The following is a 21,084-nucleotide window of genomic DNA, read 5'->3' on the forward strand; positions in this document are numbered from 1 at the left end:
ACAATGAGAACCAAAACACAGGAATCCTTGAAATTCATACTTTTCTTAATTGTGCAATACAGTTCTCCAGTCAAGCAGTGTCTACAAAAATGCATATATCCTGTGTAAGTATACATAAAAATGAATATTTTGGTGAAAATAACAAACAAAATGCACTTTATTAGGGAAACTGCTTGCAAAAATATGTACATCAGTCAAAACTGCATACAAAAATGTGTTTATTAGAAAAATAAATGCTCATAATTATTATTAGTTTTAAAATAGCAAATTACTGCAGAAATGTGGGGAGGAATTTAACACTGAAAGAATGAGAAACTGAGAGAACTGAAAATAACAGTCCAGTTCACCCCTATTTCACACCAAATAAGAGGGAATGCAACCATTTTTGTGCAGCGTTTAAGCACAGTGTACCTTCCTAGGCTCCTAGTAGGTTCACAAGATTTTCCTCATGTATAAGCACTGTTCATGACCACATACCATATTCCATCCAGTCTAATAACAGCTTATGATGTAAATTGCTTAACAGAATTTTGTTGATTAAGTGGTATATAAATGTTGTCAAACAAACATTCATTAAGTTCTGAAGTTACAGTACTTACAAGAGGCTAGGTTGGGGTAATTATTTGGATAATTCATGGAACTAAATGTAGTGTTTGGTTCCCACAGATCAAATGGTCCACTGCAGTCAGCTGAAAGGGGAAAAATGCTAAAGAAATGACAATCCGTTTATTTATTGACTAGTGTATATCAATACAGTTGTTTACTTGGCTGAAAATTTAGAAGCTGTGCTCCAACCTTGCTCCCTCTTCCATGTAATGCTGTTTGGACATATCCTTATCTCATCCTTAGAAAGAGTATTTGCACCATACATTGCTGTGCACTTGCTCCAAATGTGTGCATTCACATAGGCACAGGATACATGCTTGCATTCATTCATTCAAATGACAAAAGCCCCATGCTTTCGCAAGCCTTTGGTTTCTAAAACTATAACTGGATTAAGATATTCCAAAGTGGTGGAATTTCAAGAGCAGTGTTGCTAACAGAGACACAGCCTCACTAGCTTTTGGAACTCTTGGCTTGGCGTCCATTCTTGCACTTCTTAAACACTGAATACAAAGAGATTTTTGGAGAGTGGCGTTGCTGACCTGTCTGCTTTCTGAATCCCAGGACATATCTTGCTGGGATAAGCTTAGCCTTATGACTTGTAAACTCCCACTTTGGTTTTCTGTGCTCCTCCTCATCTACTGATCTTTGACTGGCAAAGTCTTGACTGAGGAGAACTGTCTCCCTTTTGAACTTTCCCTGATGCACAGGAACCTTGCCGTTGTTAGCTTTCCACTGCACCACTTCAATGCCCCTCCTTTCCCTTGAACTCTAAAGCATCACAGCCTTCTGGACATTGCAGTCATCTCAATTCTTATCCTCCCTCTACCTTTCTTTTCTCTGAGAAAGCCTTCAATGTATAATTTTCCAAGTACCTTACAAGGGCATCCCAGTATCTAGACTAATTCCTTAATTGACACACACTGACCTGTGCATTTTTGTAAATGTCTCCAAACCCAGCTCTACCAGATGGATAGTGACCTCTCTTCCAGCTGAATAATGCCAGGCATGCAGTAGAAAAAGGACTGCACCAGACCCAACCTCCCTCTTGTGTTTGAGAAGGGCTTATTCCTGAACACAGGAAAGCATGATTGGATTTATGTACCCCAAGTAAACAGGGCAAAATATTATTTTGGGCTCAATAAGTCGTTTTGCCTAAGACATTCTAATAAAAAGTAAACAAACATTTCTCAAGGGGCTAAGAAACACAACATTGTATTTATAATAAAATCAGCAATGTCACAATCCTGTCCACTGATTTAAAATCAAAATTGGGGATTGCTAACCCCTGCCCTGGAAAATGGATTAGGTCTCCACACTAATTTTTCTGTCCTTGCTAGACACCACAGAGTTTGGGGGCAGCGGCAGCAAAAGGGAAATGAAAGGAGACACAGAGCTGGTTGGGCAGAGAGGTTTAAATCTCTTCACTCAGTCGAGGGCCCTGGAGATGTTTAATTACACAGAAAGAACTTGGGAAGTTCAAAAAGTAGTCTGTTTATCTTAAGATGGTTTTTATGGTCCTGCAGAAAAAATATGGAGAAGGAAAGAAATGTCATGGGCATTAATGAGCCTGGCAAAATTACTAAGCCTCTCTAATATCTATAATACATACTAAGTAGAAGATGTATTCTTAAATAATGAAGACCCAAGTTTTGGAATAAAGTATAATTTTACGCTGAACACCTCACCAGGCAATGTATCTTTTATTCTTTGTCTAACAAGATATATTAACCGCTGTCTAGGTACAGATGTCTTGAAAGAAGCACTTACAGGATCAGCTATTATAATTATAATGATACCATTAAATCTAATGATAATTTGACTACTCTGTGTGGAACAGATCTTCCTCTATAATATTGCTTCATGCATCCTCTTATACTATGCTATTAGATATACTAATCATACAGCGGCAGAATACGCATTCAATGGAGAAAGGTTGAGAGCTACATATTTAAAGAAAGAAGCCTCACTCTGGACTGTCTGCCCTAATAACCTCCAAATGTCAAGTCACAAGGTGGTGGGGCAAAGCTCAGCTTTTAGTACTTCAGGGGTTGCTGCTGAAGACCAGCATGCTTAGCTGTACAACAGGCAGCTTGTGTATCTGTTTCAAAATAATTTGTTTTCTCTAAGAGAAGTTGAGAAGTGTACCAGTGAATTAATGTGTTTAAATATTCCATAATTGCAAGGGGTCCAAATAAGAAAACTTTTTATTTTGGCATGGAAAAAGAGAGAAATAAACTTGGTTGACTATTTCATGTTACTGATTAGTGGACTTTAACATCAAAGAACATCCAGTCACCTGGGTTCTTAGGAAAACTGTCACCACATAGAGAGAGCAACACAATGGATATGTATGGGTAGGAGGGGGAGAATCTGTGAGTGGCAAAGCTGCCACTACTTCCTATGTCCTGCTGGTTAGCTGCAGCCAGGGTGGGAGGAGTGTTAAGTTGTGGGCGAACATAGCAGACGACACAATTGTATCCCCCCCTCTGGGTCTCTCTACTCCTAAATTGATTGCAATAGGAGGGGAGTAATCATGTCTGCTCTGAGTTGGTATAATTAGGGGACCCGTTTGGGACTATGGTGGGGGAATGAAGGGGCTTAGGATCCAGCAGATTCACTGTATCCCCACCTGGAGTGCCCTGTTTCCACCCCCCCCCATGGGACATGACCACGAGGTGGAGTTTTCTATTGCTGCACCAGGGGACCTCTGGTGATGGACCTCTGGGCACTGGAGAGATAGATCAGAAGCATCTTGCTGTGCCTCAGCCACCTTCCCTTGGAGCAAAGGATTGTTCTCACAGTTTATTAACTGAATTACTCCTCCCTCCCATTTTCTAGGACAGAGTAAGATATGTGTCAGTACATTCTTTTTTTGTTCTCATATGCCAAATGCACAAGATCACACCCTTGTATGCGGCACCAAACAGAAAAACTGCAGCTCCCGAGTGACATATTAATAACCATTTGCACAGCAGACTCATCATTCACCTACCTGTGTCATACTCTTGACATGAAGTAGATCTATCTATGGCTGTCAAATGTTTGTGAAGGGCAGTAAGCTAAAGTTCTAAAGATATTGTAGTTACCGCTGTTACCAGCTACTGTTGCTACTGCTGTTTAATCACTGTTGAGGATAACACAGTAATAAGGGATATTCTAGGTATGTGCATTTGATTCTAATACATGGCATCCCAAATAGAACACACCCTTATTTTTTTAAAAAAATAAAAATAAAATTATACAAATCCCACCATTTTTTCTATGCATTTGTGGCACATTGAGGCTGAAAGATGGCAGCACTATGGAATCAATCTTTGTTTTACATTGAGTTTAAACACTATTTGCATGTATCACATATTTCAATTTGGTGGAACAACTGGATATATAAGCCACATAAGAAACCCTCAAGAAACCTGACATCACGCATAATTTAAGCAGCTCTTGGTTAATGTCCACCATGGCTAGGGCTATAGAGACCAAGGTTATTTCAACTGTTTACACATGGATTGGTCTCCCCATATTGAGACATATGGTGTTAAGTGAAGTGTACTCATACAAACAGCCCCAAACGTGTCTCAACAGAATGCTCTCTCACATCTACTGAAAGTTTAAAGAAATTTGGAGCATGGTCCTGTGAAGACTGCGCCTTGATTGGCTGTCATTTATTTTTTTTTGTTCTATGAACTGCTGGGTGCTACAATAAAGAATAGACTTGTTTTCATTTTTCAGTGTTGGCCAATCTATATGGTTTTCTAGTTGACTGAATTGCCACGTCCAGAGATAGCAAAAGATGTGCAATAGAATGAAGCTACACATCAAGTGACATAAATTTAATGAAGATATTGATAGAACTAGAGTCAGGGGAAAACCTGAAGTGAAGTCCATTCTCAACAGATATAAATCACTGGCATTTTGTTTTGGAGCAGGTTTTTAAGGCAGGATAACAAGATGAGGAAAATAGTGTCTCTCAGTGTGTGATCTGATGATTTAAACAGAATCATAGAAGCAAAGTCAAAACTTGAGCTTGGCCAAAATTTGATTGTGTATGATTCCTGTACACAAGATTTCCTATTCATGAATAGGAAACATAGTTCTATGGGCAAAAATAATGTAGAAAAATACTTCTGCTTTTATCTTGAAATGTACTTTCAAGATTGTTCATAGTACCTTCCAAGCCATCAGACTGGAAGATACATCACTTTTCTATGTTTATTTTGAAATTGTGAGGTGATCCAAAACTAAATAAAGGAGTAAGAAAATGTTAGGTATCATTGTATGTGCATAGTAAATTACTTAGGGACAAAAATAAATTCCCAACCGGATGCATGCTGAATGGATCTTCAGTGTCTGTGGCCACCCAGAAAAGCCATATTGGATCTATAGATGGAAGCTCACTGGAAATGTCATCTGACTTCAGTGTTAAGAATTATTACAAAAACAAAATCTCAAGAATGACAAGGCCACACAGTCAAATTTGGAACACTGTGTAAATGGAACAGCTTCCTTTCGAGAAAAAGGCTAAGGCACTTAAGCGTTTAGTCTGGGGGAAAACCTGAAGATGGAACACGTTAGAGGTTTATAGAACTATGTAAAATGAAAATGAATAAGAGAAAGATGACAGATGCTGCCTAGTGGGGCTGGTTGGACAAAGGATGGGGCATTTAAGAGCAGGGGTAGGAAGAGCCAGAGGTCACAGTAGGTAGAGCAACCCCATCTTCTCTCTCTCACACACAAATCTACACAGAGTTTAAGCAATGGGAAGAGAAGAAAGAGCAAGGCAAAAGTCTGGGAAGGGTGTGGTGAAGAGTGCAAGCACGACCTGCCTTTATGTTCAGTAGGTGGACCAGAGTGAAGACCAGCACATGAAGTCTTCATTCTGGTCCATCTAGTAAACCATATCCTTTCTCAGAAAGGAACTGCAGCAATGCAAATGGTTGAAAGCATTTTGAAGGAATTCTGATTGGTTCAGTGCACATTTTGTGTGCAATGGAACTTCCATCCCTATCATGTCCCCATGTAGAACAGAATCTGAAAAAAGAGTGATAGATATTAGTGATATACTAAAAGATGGCAAAGGTGTCCCCTTCCAATGATTTTAAACACCATGCCCTGTTTTAAAATTTCACTAATATCCATACTTTTTAAAAAAACCATATATTTCACATCTGGAAATGGGATTATTACAGCAATGTGTAAAAGACGGCTGATCCAATTCCTTTAAAATCACTGATGCTTTGCTATTGTCTCCATTGAGTGCTGAATTACAGCTAATGTTTACTGGAGTAGGCTGAGGTAGGCCCAGGTCCTTTTTGTCTGTTGTTTTTGGCAGAACAGATTTAATAATATCAGTAGCATTATAAAAATGTGACAAGCTGAAAGATTGAATTTGATGGTATTCAAGATTTCTGATAGCTCTAGAGGGAAAGCAATTTTCAGCATGCTTTAGCAGAAGAAGGAATATAATAAAACTAGACGTATTAGCCATCTTTCCCTGGCCGGAGTTAGTATAGAATATGCTATTATTTCATTATGTGAAGCAATCTGATCCTGCCTCAGAACCTCATTAACAGTTTCATAAGCATGTATGGCTGACCCTTTATCCTTTCCACCCTTGTTATTATTTGTCAGTTCGCTGAATGTTCATGAGATATAGGTTACTGTTTCTCTCTGAAATGGACAGAAATTACTCATGTGCATCATCAACTCTGTCTTTCAGCATCTAACACAGCAACAGGAGCAAAATTGGAAAATATGTGAATTTAATTAAGACATCCTTATTTCCCCCCTGCCCACGAAAGTCATATCCTATCAATGCTTTTGCTGAGATTTCCAGTGAACATCATGTTGTCACATAATGCAATTAATGGGATTTTACATTAGTGATGATCTGCAAAGTGATGCCATGGATGAATTTGCATCAGTGTGTGACGTTAGTAGGAAGTCTGGATTTTAATAGGATACAGTTAATTTGGGGATGCATTAGAAATATTACACTTTTGTCTTAAGGCCTACAGATAACTTCCAGTTCAGTACATTGGCACCACATAGTGAAATATCCCTCCTTGCTCAAAAACTGGCTTCTGTGTGGCATAAATCAAATAGCCCTACTATTTCCCCCATCATCTGCCATGCCAGAGGGTTGAGGGCTAGCATGGCACTAGCTTGTTGTTTGGAATCAAGGGCTCAAATGTGCTAAATTAGCACAGCCAGTCCCCAAAGAAAGTCCTGGGCAGGCATGCCATTCAAAATTTAAAATAGTGGAACAGCAGAGCATTATAACCCCTTGCACCGCATAATTGTACAGTGCAGAGGAGAGCCATAGTGCAGCAATGCTGATAAGAGTCCAGCCCTGGCAGTGCTAAATCCTTAATTCCCACCTTGACTGGCTGCAGCAAGCAGAACAGCCAGTAGGAAAGAAAGAGATAACATAGGAATGGCAGGTGAAGGGATGTTATTCCTTCTTCAGATATTATGCCTCTAGCTTTGCTTTGTTTTCTGTTCCACTTACTACTGATAGCCCCCTCCAAGAATACAACATAGTAACCCAACCTATAATGAAATGCTTCTGTGATCACAGAAAACAATAATACTTACTGGGCAGCTGAGGGGTTGTAGGGACTGTGGGGACCAACGTAGGCTCTGGATAAACAGTTTCATTGCAGCCTCCATTTGTCAGACCAATATCATCAAGGGCAATGCCATCCCATCCTGGTCTTTTAAAGGCATCAAAAGCAACCTTTTTTTAAAAAAAAAATCACATAAAATGTTATGCATGCAGTTTCATTTTAGACTTTACTTATTTATTTTACTTATTCTACTTATTTACATATAATTTATATATCACTATTCATAAAAGAGCTATCATATATAAAACCATACGACACAGACACATTTTTTAAAATCAGACACACCTGGGAGTAAAAACCATGGGATTCAGTGATGGGGCTTGCTTCCTAGACATGTATGGGATTCCACTGTTATAGAAGAAATCTTTCTACATTTCTAATTTTAATAAGTAGAAATGTGAGCAGTCATCTATGTGAACCTTTTAATGGCTTTACAAGGAATTCTACCTCCCCTAAAAGGAATCACCACACATTCAGATTCTCAAAACATCTCTAGCCATTTTTGCTAGCGACAGTGTTAGTGGATGGAAAGATGACATATGAATACAGTAGAACTTATGGACCGAATCCATTTTTCAGTACAGGAAAGCTGAAGGAACAATTCTTCAATAGAAAGGTTCTGTTGATTTACTGGACATGTTAGGCCAATAATTTATAAACTAGATCTAAGCACGTTCTCTTTAGAAGCCAAGTTTGACAATGTAAGCATAACCAAGTCCTAGAATTGCTGTTTTGGAATCGAAAGGTCCCTGGTGTGAGTCCCAAAAGAAATTGGGGAGGGGGAGAGAGACTTCATATTGCATTCCTATATGAAGTACTTCAAGTAGAGCAGGTAAATTTCAGTTGTAGATATATTTCATCACTCTAGCCAAGAGTTCTTAACTGGTGACAAAGCTGGCTAGCCCAAAACAGAGAGAAGTTTCAGTGTTCCAACATAATCATAATAATTTCCTCTGTCAAAAACATACAGTCTGCTCATATTAACTAGTCTTGTGTGCTCTAACCATTTTTTGGCAGACTGTAATGATAAAAGTATTCTTTTTGCAGATACGGAGATTGGGATAGAAGATTGGGAATGGTCATAAAAGCCCGCTGAACTCAGTGACCTGACTACATTCTTTACTGATGATAAATAGCTTGACATACTTTAAAATTAGATGTTTCATTTAGTGTTATTTGACCATAGTTCCAGTTATTTCCATAATTTCCTTCTTTCTGGAAAACTGTCCTTTCAGTGTTCTGGTCATACGTGATGGTAATGCTCAAACGATACACATTAATACCATACATGTGATACCTGAATTGGAAAATGAGAGGTAATTATTTATTCTGGCATATTAAATTGAAATCCACCTGGTATCCACTAGCACAGCAGACTTCAGCTTGTGCAGTGAGCTTTTCCTCCCCTCTGCAGCCCCTCGTGGACCCTCAAAATCTGTTCCAGAGGGTTGGGGGATTCTCTGGAACAGATTTTGAGGATGTGTGGAGGGAGGAAAGACAACTGACTTTGCTATTAGTACATATGGTATGTTCACAATACCAGAAACTTAGGCAGAACACATCTGAAGAGGGGACTAAGGATAAGCTTAAAAGTCGAACTCTCACAAGTCTGCCTCCAGACATCATTGGTGTTGAAATGTAATAGCCTGCAAGACAGATAATAATATATATTAGTTAATTATTAACTCCCTGTTCCACCAACTACCTAAGGAAGTACACTTGCTAATTTGCTGCCCTGAACAATGGAATATACATTGAATAAATAATAATAAAATAATTTATGCGATTATTAGTTGCTGTAGTTTTATAAAAAGAGACACATATAGTCCACTGGCTCTCATACAGATGCCTCAGCATGATGGATCACTGGGCTGAGGGGAAAGCTCCAAGGAGCCCATGTTTTGTAACCCCAGGTCTGACAAGCTAAAACTCTCAGTTTTTAGAGCAGACATTGTTTCCTTTGCTAAATACAAACAAACATTCTTTATTTTGCAGATATAACAAAAAAGGGGGGGACATTGTTAACTCACATGAACAATAAATATAATCCATCAGTTCTGACCTAAACATTGATATTAATATATGCATTCCATTGGTCCAAATAGGTATCCAAATGAGATTGATGATTATAAGATATATTGTCAAGTGTACAAAGAGTAGTGAGATCTTCAAGAGTGGTAATTATCCCTCTTGCCTTGCAAGGCATTTCTATTTTATTTTGCAAAAATACATTGGTAAAAAGGAAAATTCAAATCAATTCATGTTTTGCTCATATCTTAATTCTTACCTGATAAATTGCCAAATGTATGATCAAAGTTAGGGCCAGATGTAATAGGGAATGTGGGACCACTTATTCTTGCCCATTCATCATCGTCATCTAAATCTTGAATCCAGTAACAAAAGCCATCTTCAAAAGTGCAGCTAAGTTTCTGACTGTCTTGAAGCGAAATGTGAATAAATTAATGAAACGAAATTTAATAAATTAACTCAATGGACTGTGAACAATGACATTCTACCATGTACTGGTTTATTATAATCCTTTTCATATCATAAGCAAAGTGACTGTGTTGAAAGTGCTTCCCATCCACCTTGAAAATACATCACCCAAATGTTAGCTTCTATGAGCCTTGGCATGGTTTTCTGTAGATAATCCACACACACTTATTTTCTGTACTAGTTTCATGGTAGGTTTAATGGCCTTTCCCCATTCTCAAAACACTAAATATTAGGGGATTGGTGTTCGACTGGATGACCCTTGGAGCCCATTCTCACTCTGCAATTCTAGGATTCTCAATATACAGTAAGCCTGTAATGCAGATGCAAATCTCCCTCCCATCTCCATTCTAATATTCAACCATGGACTTATCCACACTTACATTTCCTCTGCTTGTTCTAGGCATGCTCCACGCTTTAAAGCTCTATGTCTGAGCACCCCACCCTTTTTTGCTCCAGAGCCTTTTACCACAAAACTCCCACTCTTTAAAGCTCAGTTGGAACAAATGGCAATCCGTGGAAAAGCCAAATTGATATTCGCTTTGATGGTGTGCTCAAAAAGCAGGTTTTTGTGGGGAAAGTTCAGGGGCAAAAATACCCTCATGCTCAGACACAGAGCTGGGTTGGAAAAGAGTGGGGGAAAAGGTAAGTGTGGCTAAGCCCTAGGCCCCTCTGCAAAGGAAGACAGAAATGCCTAGGCAACTGGAGAACTCTCCCTCTCTTCAAGATCAGTGCAGCAACTTGTATCTTTTATGACTGTAAGGTTTGTTAATAGCCACAGAAGAAATGAATATAAAAGATACAGGCCTTTGTTTTCAGGGCCAGAGGATATTTGCTTCAAAATAACACATGATATTACCACTCAGCAGTGGTTCTTATGCATGAATGCCTATATTTAGTTTGAACCAAGTGTGTTCCAACAGGGTATCTATCTATATGAAGAAAGAAGACTCAACTGAAAGCACTTAATGTCTTCTTAATGAATATAGAAGTTGTGTTTTTGCTTTTGTTTTGTACAACATGCTGGGCATAGCTGTTACCAGCTCTGACTTTTAAAGCCCTAAACAGGTTGTAACCCAGTTATCTTAGGGATCACTTGCAACCATACCAGACTACCCATTTCATGAAAGCTATGCCAGATGCCCTGATGTGATGCCTGCAGCCAAGCACAAGAATCAGGGCCTTCTGCCTATCATGGTTTTCAATTTTGGAGGAATTTAAATTTAAAAGAGCTGTCAATGAGCATTTTAAAAAATGCAATTTGGAGAGTAGAGCGTGATGCTGGATGCTGGTTTGAAGTAACTGGATATTGTCCTAAAATGTGCTACAGAAATCTCTTAAACAAAGAAATATATTCTTGCATGCCACTAGTCAGACATTTCAATCAATTTAATTTATTTTTTTCCAAACCAGGGGGTACTAACATCTAGGAAAAAAGTAACATAATATAGTAATTATCAAGGTGAAATGGGAATTAGATGGGAAATCATCTTCATTAATCTGTAAATCCTGTTAATTGTGTATGTTCCTGGGTAACATCTCTAGGTATGGATACATTTTCCCAATTTTGATTTATTTTTTTAAAAGAAAGTCTAAAGAGTTCAAAGCTGAAATACAAGTAAGCAGCCTTGATGATACAGCACTTCTGGTATCTATAAGCAGCAAAAAGGGTAATGATATAGAAAGGGCCTGACCAATATAGAAAGGGATAATTATTCATGGGGTGTTTGGACAAGTTAAGTGGATAACAACACATTGTTACATTAGCACTTCAAAATGGATTTGATAAAAGAATACAGTGTCTGTAGCATAAGGCTATAGGCACAATGTAAGACTAACATTTATGGGAGCTGATTTAATACATCCACTGCAAGTCACATGTGAAATCAGGTGCATTTGTCTCCATATCAGAGCAATGTCACAGTTTTGCTACCTGTGGCTAGATCTCCTCCCACCACATATACTAACAATGTGATATTTAAACAGAAGTTAGAAAGACTACTTACCTGTCAGTTCACTTGTGTTAAATGCAGTGTAGGTTGAATTAAAGCCATTATAATTTTCAGCGTAGTCTGTAACAAATTCTACAGTGGCTTTATTAGAAAATATGTAAATTGTACCAGGATCAGAACCAGAGAGGAAACCTACAAAGAAAGAGATGGCAAAGATATCTAAAGGGCATAATGCCACATACACGCAAATAATCCAAATCAGTAGTCTTCAGTTTACAGAAAAGTGAGCCCAAACACTTATGCTTTTTCTACTATTATCCATTTGTATACCTAAAAATGAATGGCATTTAAGCATCAAGCTGTGAGCAAGATTACAATTTGCCATTGAAATTGTTTCTGCCCTCATAAGAGTTCGAAGTGTTATCCTAAAATATATCAGATTATCCTCTAGAATCTCATGATGAAAATAGACAGCAATTTATAATTAGAATTAGAAACACCACTGACTCGTAACTTCATGGAAAACAAACAAATCATTTATATGACATTGACACATGAAGAGTTCAGCATTATTGTGGCCACTGGTTCCCCATGGCTTTGGGCATATAGAAGTGGTTGACTTCTGCATAATCAGAACCTCAACTAACCAAGGCTTTGCATGTGGTTAGAAGTGCAATCTGGAATGCTTTTAAGCCGAGATCCTGCAACAAGTGTTGTGCTTTCATCCGCAGGAAAAGTGTAAGTTGGACATTGCATTTATTATAATAGCAATTCTTACTTCTCTTAGAACTTTTGGAAAATGCAAATGGGACACATAACAAAGCTGTGATCAACTAAAAGCCTATTGAACTGACTAGCACATTTGCAATTGCCACAATGAAATTGTTGAAAGGAATGTACACAAGGTGCTATTTCCTCCATTCAGGTAAATGGGGAAGCCTGTTCATGAAAAAAAATCCCTGCTTATCTTGAAACACAAAACTCTGGATGAAGAGCATCATTCTCACCACATGGGATTATAAAACATTGCATTGTAAAAAGAAAAGGATGCCTGGTTGCTGTAAGTATCACAGATTTAAAACAGTATTAAAAAGGTGTCTTACCTCTTAAAATCTTCCCTGGGCCTACACCTTCATAAATACTTAGAGTGTCTGCATACTGTTGTGTATCAAAAGCACTGAAATTCAGCTTAATAGACAGTTCTTGATTTACACTAAAAGGGGCAAAATATTCTGTTAATAGCTGCGTGGTTGCTGAATGCAGTAGACATAATACACAGAAATGTGAGGACATATATTGAATCAAATCCCCTCCACCCAGCCAGCAACAATTTTGCTTTGCTTTGCAAGCTAAGTGCTGGAAATATGCTGCTCATATAAAGAGCATTGGAGCTCCATCCAGATGTTCAAATAGTTGCTTGCACATTTTATTTACTTACTTTATTGCTTTCCACCCCACCTTTCCTCCCAAAGGAGCCTATAAAGGTGCTCCTTGAATTGTATCCAAGAGAAGCAATTCAGGGATAGTTATATTTTGAAAATTACACACTTCATTTATTTATATTTAGGAAAGTATTTATATACTGCCCAATCATAAAATACCAGAGTGTTGTACAGCAATATGAGCACATTAAAAAAACTTTTAAAACAGTGCAAAATGATGATTGAAATGACTGGCTAGTGGCTACTCAAGAAAATGTTAAACAACCACATAGGCCTGGTGGGATAAAACAATATTCAACTTGTTTGAAAGTCAGTGTCTGCTGAATCTCTGTTGGAAGAGTGTTTCAAAACATGGGGCTGGAGACTGAATGCTCAACTTCTCATTGAGGCCAGCTGGGCCTCTGTAGCATGGGAGACAAGTGGTTGACATCCCATTCTAAACAGACTCATTTTGAAGCAAGTCCTAACGAATTCTATGAGCCGCCTAATTTAGGATTGCAGTTTGAATCTGAATCCTGTTTAACTAAACTTTCTCTGTCCCCCCCAAGTTTGTGCAAATCTAAGTATAAGTTGCTGATTTGTATAACAAATAAATATAAGCATTAATTGTGCACTATCTGCTCTGAAAGTTCATGGCAATTTTAAAATTATTTGTTGGAGAGTATTGTTTAGATTATATTTTGTCAACTTGGAATTTAAGGCAATGAATTTAAGATATCTGGTAATACTATGGCCACCTCACACATTACCACGTTAGAAAGTGTGCTACATATGCTGACAATGTATCCTGTAAAATGGGAGAAGATTGCAAATTTATTTGAGCAATGCATGCATCCTGGGTGGAGCTGATTTATAAAAAGTATATATGCAATGTTTTTAAAACAGGATACATTTTATCATTATACCTAGGAACTTGCACTACATCCATTACAGTGGTGCCTCGCAAGACGAAATTAATTCGTTCCGCGAGTTTTTTCGTCTAGCGAATTTTTCGTCTTGCGAAGCACGGTGTCGGAAAAGTTTTGGAAAACCTTCAAAAATCACCAAAAACCTCAAAAAAGGCTACCACACCGCGTTCTATGAGTTGCTCCTCGAAGTCAAGTCGCAACTGTATTAACGGTGTTAAGAAAAAGGAAACAAACTTGCAAGACGTTTTCGTCTTGCGAAGCAAGCCCATAGGGAAATTCGTCTTGGGAAGCAGCTCAAAAAACGCAAAACCCTTTCGTCTAGCGAGTTTTTCGTCTTGTGAGGCATTCGTCTTGCGGGGCACCACTGTAATTATGTAACATGAAATGGAACTATACACACAAACCCCTTTATTTTAGAGACATGCATGTTCAGAAAATGATACAAATCTGCTCCAGGATGTCCTGTATCCAAATCTTCTGGAGCAGATTTTGGGGGTGTATGAGGGCTGTAGGGGAAAATTCAGTTATGCAAGTGGAACTCTGTAGCATGAACAGAACAACAGTGCTGGAAACAATGCATAGTATTTTTTTTAAATAAACAGTAGCATCATCTCAGAAACAGTCCTCATTTCCATTGTCATGTCCTCCTTTTAATTCCTTTTAGAAACTAGAAAATCTGGAATATTCAGGATGTGAATACAAACTTCAAACTGGCAAACTGTTTTGAATTTACTAAATTACCTTTTTTTCCCTGGTTGCAGTTCCCAAAAGAATTGAAGTATTTGACCACAACCATTTCAACATGCTTGTCAGAATCAATTTGGAAAGTGTAGTAGAGCACATTTTTAATGCAATCTGTAATCCTTTCTATTTATTCTTTTGTTAGCACTTGCGTAGATAGAAGAAGCATAGAAAATTATATCTGACAATAAAAAAGCTCAAGGAAAATGCTGGGAAAAGTAACTCAGCAAGGCATATTTGGCTAATTTAATATGATAGGGTAATTTGACAACAAGCAAGTTATTTTTCTACATTTATTAAAAAGAATAACAATATTATATATTTCTGTTCAGGAAAGAAGCACAAAATTGGATGAGGAAATGGAAAATCTTCATAAAAGCTTAAGTCAGAAGAAAGCAAAAAAGCAAAACAAAACCCTAACAGATCATCTTTGTCCTGCTACTAATTTACTTTTGAATCACTGACAACAGCACGTGCAGGAGTTCAGCATGTTTATATCATCATTCAAGGACAGGAAGTGTCTGAGTAATTTGTTGAATCCTTCCACAAATATCCCACATGCCACTCAGCTCCTTCAAAATACTGTATACCCCTCCAGTTTGCCTGGAGAAGAGGACTGGGGTGGAAGGGGAAGAAAACACCTAGGATATTTCATCCTATATCCTGAGCTTGTGCTTATTTTCCCCACCCCTCAGGTATTTAGCTGGGAGATTGAGAGCTAAAGGGCTCTCATCCATCAGCCAATATTGGCCCTATATTGGGGGGGGGGGACATATTCCTTCTCTGCAAACAAGACAAGCAACAGCTGTACTTTGGAGATCTATGTTCATCAGTAAGCCTCCCCACCCCCCTGACCTATGAGGTGCTCCTAGAGATGTGTCAGTAGTCTCTGATGGTGACAACAGTTGATAGTTAGGTTATTAAGGAAAGGAAAGGAAAGGAAGTAATTTGTTGCATGAGACAATGTTAACTGACTGATGCATAGAAGCAGGAAAACTGGATGAAACCCACCCTGAGGTTATGTATCAAGACCAGGGCCAGCCCAAGACATTTTGAGACCTGAGGTGAACAACAAGATACCTTCCTGACAGAGAAGAAGGTGTGAGTGAAGATTTACACCAGGAACCAGGGAAAGTGTGTTGTGTGTTGTGTTGTGATCTACATTGGGAACAAGGTTGGGAGGAGACCAGCAGCGCCTCCTATCCACCTATTCACTACAGGTGCAGGGCTGCTGAGGAAGAAGCAAATCTGGCCTCCAAGGAGTGCACTGCAACCGTCGCTTGGAGGCCAGATATGTTGCCACTGTGGATTCTGGAAATCACCTTGAGGAGACAACACAGAAAATGGCCCCTCTGGGCTTTCCCCTGCTGTGATGCCATTGGGGGCCAAGAATTGCACCCCCATGAAGTTTGCAGATAGGTGGTGGAATGATCCCGAGTGAAAGAGACCTCCGGGTATAGGTTGGTATAAAAATATAATAAATAATAAAAGACAGGGAAGTGAAGATATTCCAGGGTGAGAGATGCAGAGGGAAGAAAGGCCCCCAGGTGAGAGCAGAGAGGGAATATTTCCTAATGTTTTATTTATTGTTTATGACTACTTTTATGTTGTAGTTATTTTTTTATGTTGCAAGTCGCCTTGAGCATGGTTTGTACTATGGAAAGGTGGCATCCAAATAAAATTATATACCGTATATATGTAAATAACTTTTTGGTGCATATTATGCCCCACATTAACTGGAGTGTATAAAAAACATTGTTGAGAAAAAAGTGTTTGCATTTTATCTGCAAATACAGTCTAGTTGATAGAATGTTGTCAAGTGACTTACTGTATAATCCATCGGCAAGCAAGGTTTGAAATATAAGGCTCTGGATAATGAATAGAGTGGAAAGATCCAGTGGAGCCAGTCAAAATAAATTTTCCATCACAGGATGTAGCTGTAAATAAATAATAATTATCTTTTCAAGAAATTCAGTCTCAGAAAGAGATTGCTCCAGTCCTTGATTATAAAGAACAATTGTACTTTGTTTTCAAACTATATTGTCTCAGTAACACATTATGGGAAGAGGCAAAGCTTCACAGTTTGAGATAAATTTGGTTATATTAGCAGACAGAATATAGATTTGGTATTCCTCATTTTATTTTTACTGTCTTGAAGGGGCTAGGTTTCTTGTTTCCAGGGCTCCCCCTCATACATTGAATTGATTTCTGGAGCATGAAAAATTACCTCACAAGTCAGCTGCAACCATTATTCTAAGACAGCAATAGTAATTCACCCACTGCTACAGTTAGAGCCTCCTTTCTGGATATGCCTTAACTATCACTGGCACCACTGCAAGGTCTGGTTAGATAGAACTTGGTATACTAGAGACATGGAGCTCATTCGTATGAAGGGCCAGCCATACCATTAGCCACAGTCACAGAATCACGTCAGGCAGCAGATGGTGGGAAGTGGTGTGGTATTTGAGAGAGCTGTTTTTGTGCCACTTGCTCTGCTCTAGCTTTCTATCCTCAAATTCAGTAGGAGATGCTATTCTATCACTACTGTTGATGACCCCATCTGCACTATACATTTAAAGCTGTATCATACACAGTCATAGCTTTCCTCAAAGAACCCTGGAAACTGTACATTGTTCAAGGTGCCACAATGCCCAGAGTTCCCTGGGAAGGGTAACTGACCGGCAAAGCACTCTGAGCTCTGTAGTTCAGTGAGGGGCATGGGGTCTCCTAAATAATAGCTCTCAGTACCCTTAACAAACTGCACTTCCCAGGCTTCCTTGGGGAAAGCCATGACTGTTTAAAGCATTTGATAATGCTTTGAATGTATAGTGCAGATGGCACCTTAGATTCAACTAATCTAATAGAATGGGGGAGAGTGCCATCTTGTCTTCTGCCTCAGACAGCAAAAATCCTTGTGCTAGCCTTGTGCCCATGAGGTAAATCCTTGTGTTGTGAATGTGAAGAAATACAAATCTGGTCACTTTTCTCCCGCAAGGGAGACCAATCTCTGGCCAAATGAGTTCAAATGCTCAGAGCCTATTTTGTTTTCGTTTCTTTGCTGACTCATTACAGCAATCCAAGCACATTTTCTTGAATTTGTCCTTAGGATAATGAGGAAGGGTGTCCATGTCTTCACAGCCAATCCATGCTAACCAAGATATTTTGTTGACAGGTCGTTTCAGATACAATATTAGCCCTCTTCAGGCATTAGTAAATGGTGGCAGTAAACATGCAAGGGAAGGCATTGGGGATGAGTGTGCTAGCATTACTCATTTCGCCCCTCACTGTTTTCATAGCCTTCATGGAAGATGACAATTTGAAGCTGACACTCTTTGGTATCCATGGGGGCTCCCCCCACATTTTACAACCCTGATTTTGTGTCTACATTCACTGTTTAACAATGCCTGCAGAGGGCGATTACTATAAACAGTATATAGCTGTTCAAATTTGTTGTGTTTAGACTTAGCTGACATCTCTGCCTTACAGTCATACAATCCACCACTTCTTTTAAATAAAGTAACAACCTAATAAACAAAAACACACTTTAGATTTCCCATATACCTCTGTCCTCTTTTAACAAAAAAATCTTTTAGTACCATGACTACTTCTACTATGATTACTACCTGAATTTCTGTATAGGACATGGTTCTCACTTTCTAAAGCTGAATTAAGGAATGGGGACAGTGGTGGAGTCACTTCATTTCACGGCGATTTTATCATTAAAACTAGGGGACAGAGGGTTGCAATGTCACCTGTTGTCTGCATTTCAGCTGAGAAGCTAATTGATTTCACTGAACTCTGACAGCATCAGGAAGAAACTGTTAGAATTACACCCTTCCTGTGCTGTGGTTTTATACCTCTAGCATATGCTGAACTCCGTAGCACTAAAGGGAATTTTAATGGGGACCGGATGGTGTTGGACATAGGTTCTTTTGTGGACCAGAGTAGTTATAAAATGACTATAAATCCTGTTGTAAAATTTTCCAAACTTCGCAGTCAGCTATTATGGAAGAGGTAATGTCCCTTTGGTAATGGGAACCAAGTGAAAAATCACAGACCTGGAAAACTTGGCTTGCATTCTAACAGTGTAAGTGGCTTGGTTCACCTCTTGATGGTCTTTCTGCTATCTCTGCTAGAAAAACTAAAGCCTGGCAGAACTCTTCCTCACTTCCAACTATAAGACCATAAAAATAATGGTCAAAATGTCACACTGTTATCCCAAGAGAAACCTATTCTCCTAAATTTTGTGGAGGGCAGGTTTTATCTACTTTTATTATTATCATCACCACATTTATATACCACCTTTGCTCCATGTAGCCAAAGGTAATATACCCATTTTTCTCTCTATTCATTTTATCATCACAACAATCCTGCAAAGTAGTTTAGGTTGAGAGATAGTGCATGGTACAAGGTCACCCACTGGACTTGACAGGTAAGTGTGACTTTTAATCCTGCTCTCCCAGGTCCTAATTGAATATTCTAATTGCTGCACCATGCTGGTTCATTTAGGGAAACAACGAGCTGAAACAAACACTTTGGCTACGTAGTATGTTAGCATCTTATGCACATTTAACTTGTGCCATTTCAACTATCTGTGGCTGAAGGCAGGCTGGTTGAAATTCTCTTGGGGTTACCTGCTGCAGAATGACCTTAAAAGCTATTTTCACATTGGGAAACCCAGCTTAGGGGGCAAGGCCCACTCTGACTCCCAGTTCTAGGATGCTCTTGTGAGATCTTGAGGGGCAATCTGAGTTCCAGTATGGGGACATTCTTAGGCTTCCGGAGCCAGTGTGCTGAGATGGCCTTGCCTGGCAAACAAGGCTTTAAAAGCTCTATTCATGCCAGTTAAACCAAGCAGACCAGGCACAAAAATAGCTTTTAAGCGATTTGCCTGGTTTGCAGGGCACCCAAGCCCATTCAGCTTGCAAGATGTCCTTGAAAACTCTCGCTGGGTCATTTGAGCTCCCATGAGATCTTCTGAAAGCATCTCTTGCCTTCCAGATCCAGCATGCTGAATGGGCAGAGAGCTTAAATGCTCCTTATGCACCAGGTATCCCCAAGTGGACCAAATGTCCCCCCAACACGCCCCAAAGCTTTTAAACTTTCTGTCTTGCTTGCAGGGCAGGGCCCACTCAGCACACAGGATTTGGCAGTACTGAGGATTCTCTCTCTCCCTGCCCCCCTCACCCTCTAGCTGCAGGGTGGCTCCAAGTGTTTGATTATAGGTAATTTTGATGTATGAGGGATGTGGGTGGTGCTGTGGGTTAAAGCCTCAGCGCCTAGGACTTGCCGATCGAAAGGTCGGCGGTTCGAATCCCCGTGGCGAGGTGCGCTCCCGTCGTTCGGTCCCAGCGCCTGCCCACCTAGCAGTTTGAAAGCACTTTCGGGTGCAAGTAGATAAATAGGGACCGCTTACCAGCGGGAAGGTAAACGGCATTCTGTGTGCTGCGCTGGCTCACCAGATGCAGCTTGTCACGCTGGCCACGTGACCCGGAAGTGTCTGCGGACAGCGCTGGCTCCCGGCCTCTAGAGTGAGATGAGCTCACAACCCTAGAGTCTGGCAAGACTGGCCCGTACAGGCAGGGGTACCTTTACCTTTACCTTTAATTTTCATGTATAAGCAGAACCCTTTGAACCAAATCCCTGCATAAGATGGGACCATACTGTATATGTATTGTGATGCATCATTTCAACAAATAAAAAGAAGACATCAAAAGCTTTTGTACACTGAGTAATAGCAATAGTCCAATAATGTCTCCGACTGGCAGTAGCTCACTCTGGCTCAGAGCTATTGGGTTTATTGAACTAGAAAGCTCAGAGGTTTATCACTGAACTGCATACATGCTAAGCATACCACGGGGATAGAGAGCTAAGCTTAATTTTTCAATTCTATGCATATGGATTTTTCACAGAGTCCCACTAAGCTGAAAGCTGAATTCTATAGGTAGGAAATACAAAAAAATATATCCTTGTGTATTGGCTTAACATCTTTCAATGTTCCTACACTTGAGGCTGTGATATATTAATCTTGCATCTACATTGTTGACATACTAGGAAAGAGACTGTATTCATAGTTGCTCCCTTGATGGTTTGTGAAGTTTTGTTTTAAATGTCAGGAAAAGAAATGGGTTAAATGAGCAGCTTGTGTACGTGCTAGCTTCCTAACATCTTAATATTAACACCAATGCTCTTGCTATATTGTCAACAGCAGAAACCTGAAATTTGAAAGAACAAAACAAATATAAATATTGAACATAAGCACCCAGAAGGAAACATAATATTGGAACTGGTGAATAATATTTGATCGCATGTAACT

At 39.3% G+C, this 21,084-nt stretch overlaps 1 protein-coding gene across 3 annotated transcripts in view; it reads right to left on the minus strand.

The window, feature by feature from the left end:
* The window catches only part of TMPRSS15 (transmembrane serine protease 15), a 60,310-nt gene that overhangs the window by 23,543 nt on the left and 15,683 nt on the right, over positions 1-21,084 (minus strand). For all 3 annotated transcript variants that reach the window (XM_082220727.1, XM_082220725.1, XM_082220726.1), the window contains 8 exons: positions 16,597-16,705; positions 12,781-12,890; positions 11,732-11,869; positions 9,520-9,669; positions 8,773-8,878; positions 8,379-8,529; positions 7,201-7,342; positions 600-689 (listed from right to left, as the gene is read on the minus strand). In XM_082220727.1, coding sequence (XP_082076853.1) covers positions 600-689; positions 7,201-7,342; positions 8,379-8,529; positions 8,773-8,878; positions 9,520-9,669; positions 11,732-11,869; positions 12,781-12,890; positions 16,597-16,705 — 996 coding nt within the window. The remainder of the gene's footprint in view (positions 1-599; positions 690-7,200; positions 7,343-8,378; positions 8,530-8,772; positions 8,879-9,519; positions 9,670-11,731; positions 11,870-12,780; positions 12,891-16,596; positions 16,706-21,084) is intronic.

The sequence above is a fragment of the Podarcis vaucheri genome (assembly GCF_965113315.1).
Source record: "Podarcis vaucheri genome assembly, chromosome: 4".
Lineage (NCBI taxonomy): Eukaryota > Metazoa > Chordata > Lepidosauria > Squamata > Lacertidae > Podarcis > Podarcis vaucheri.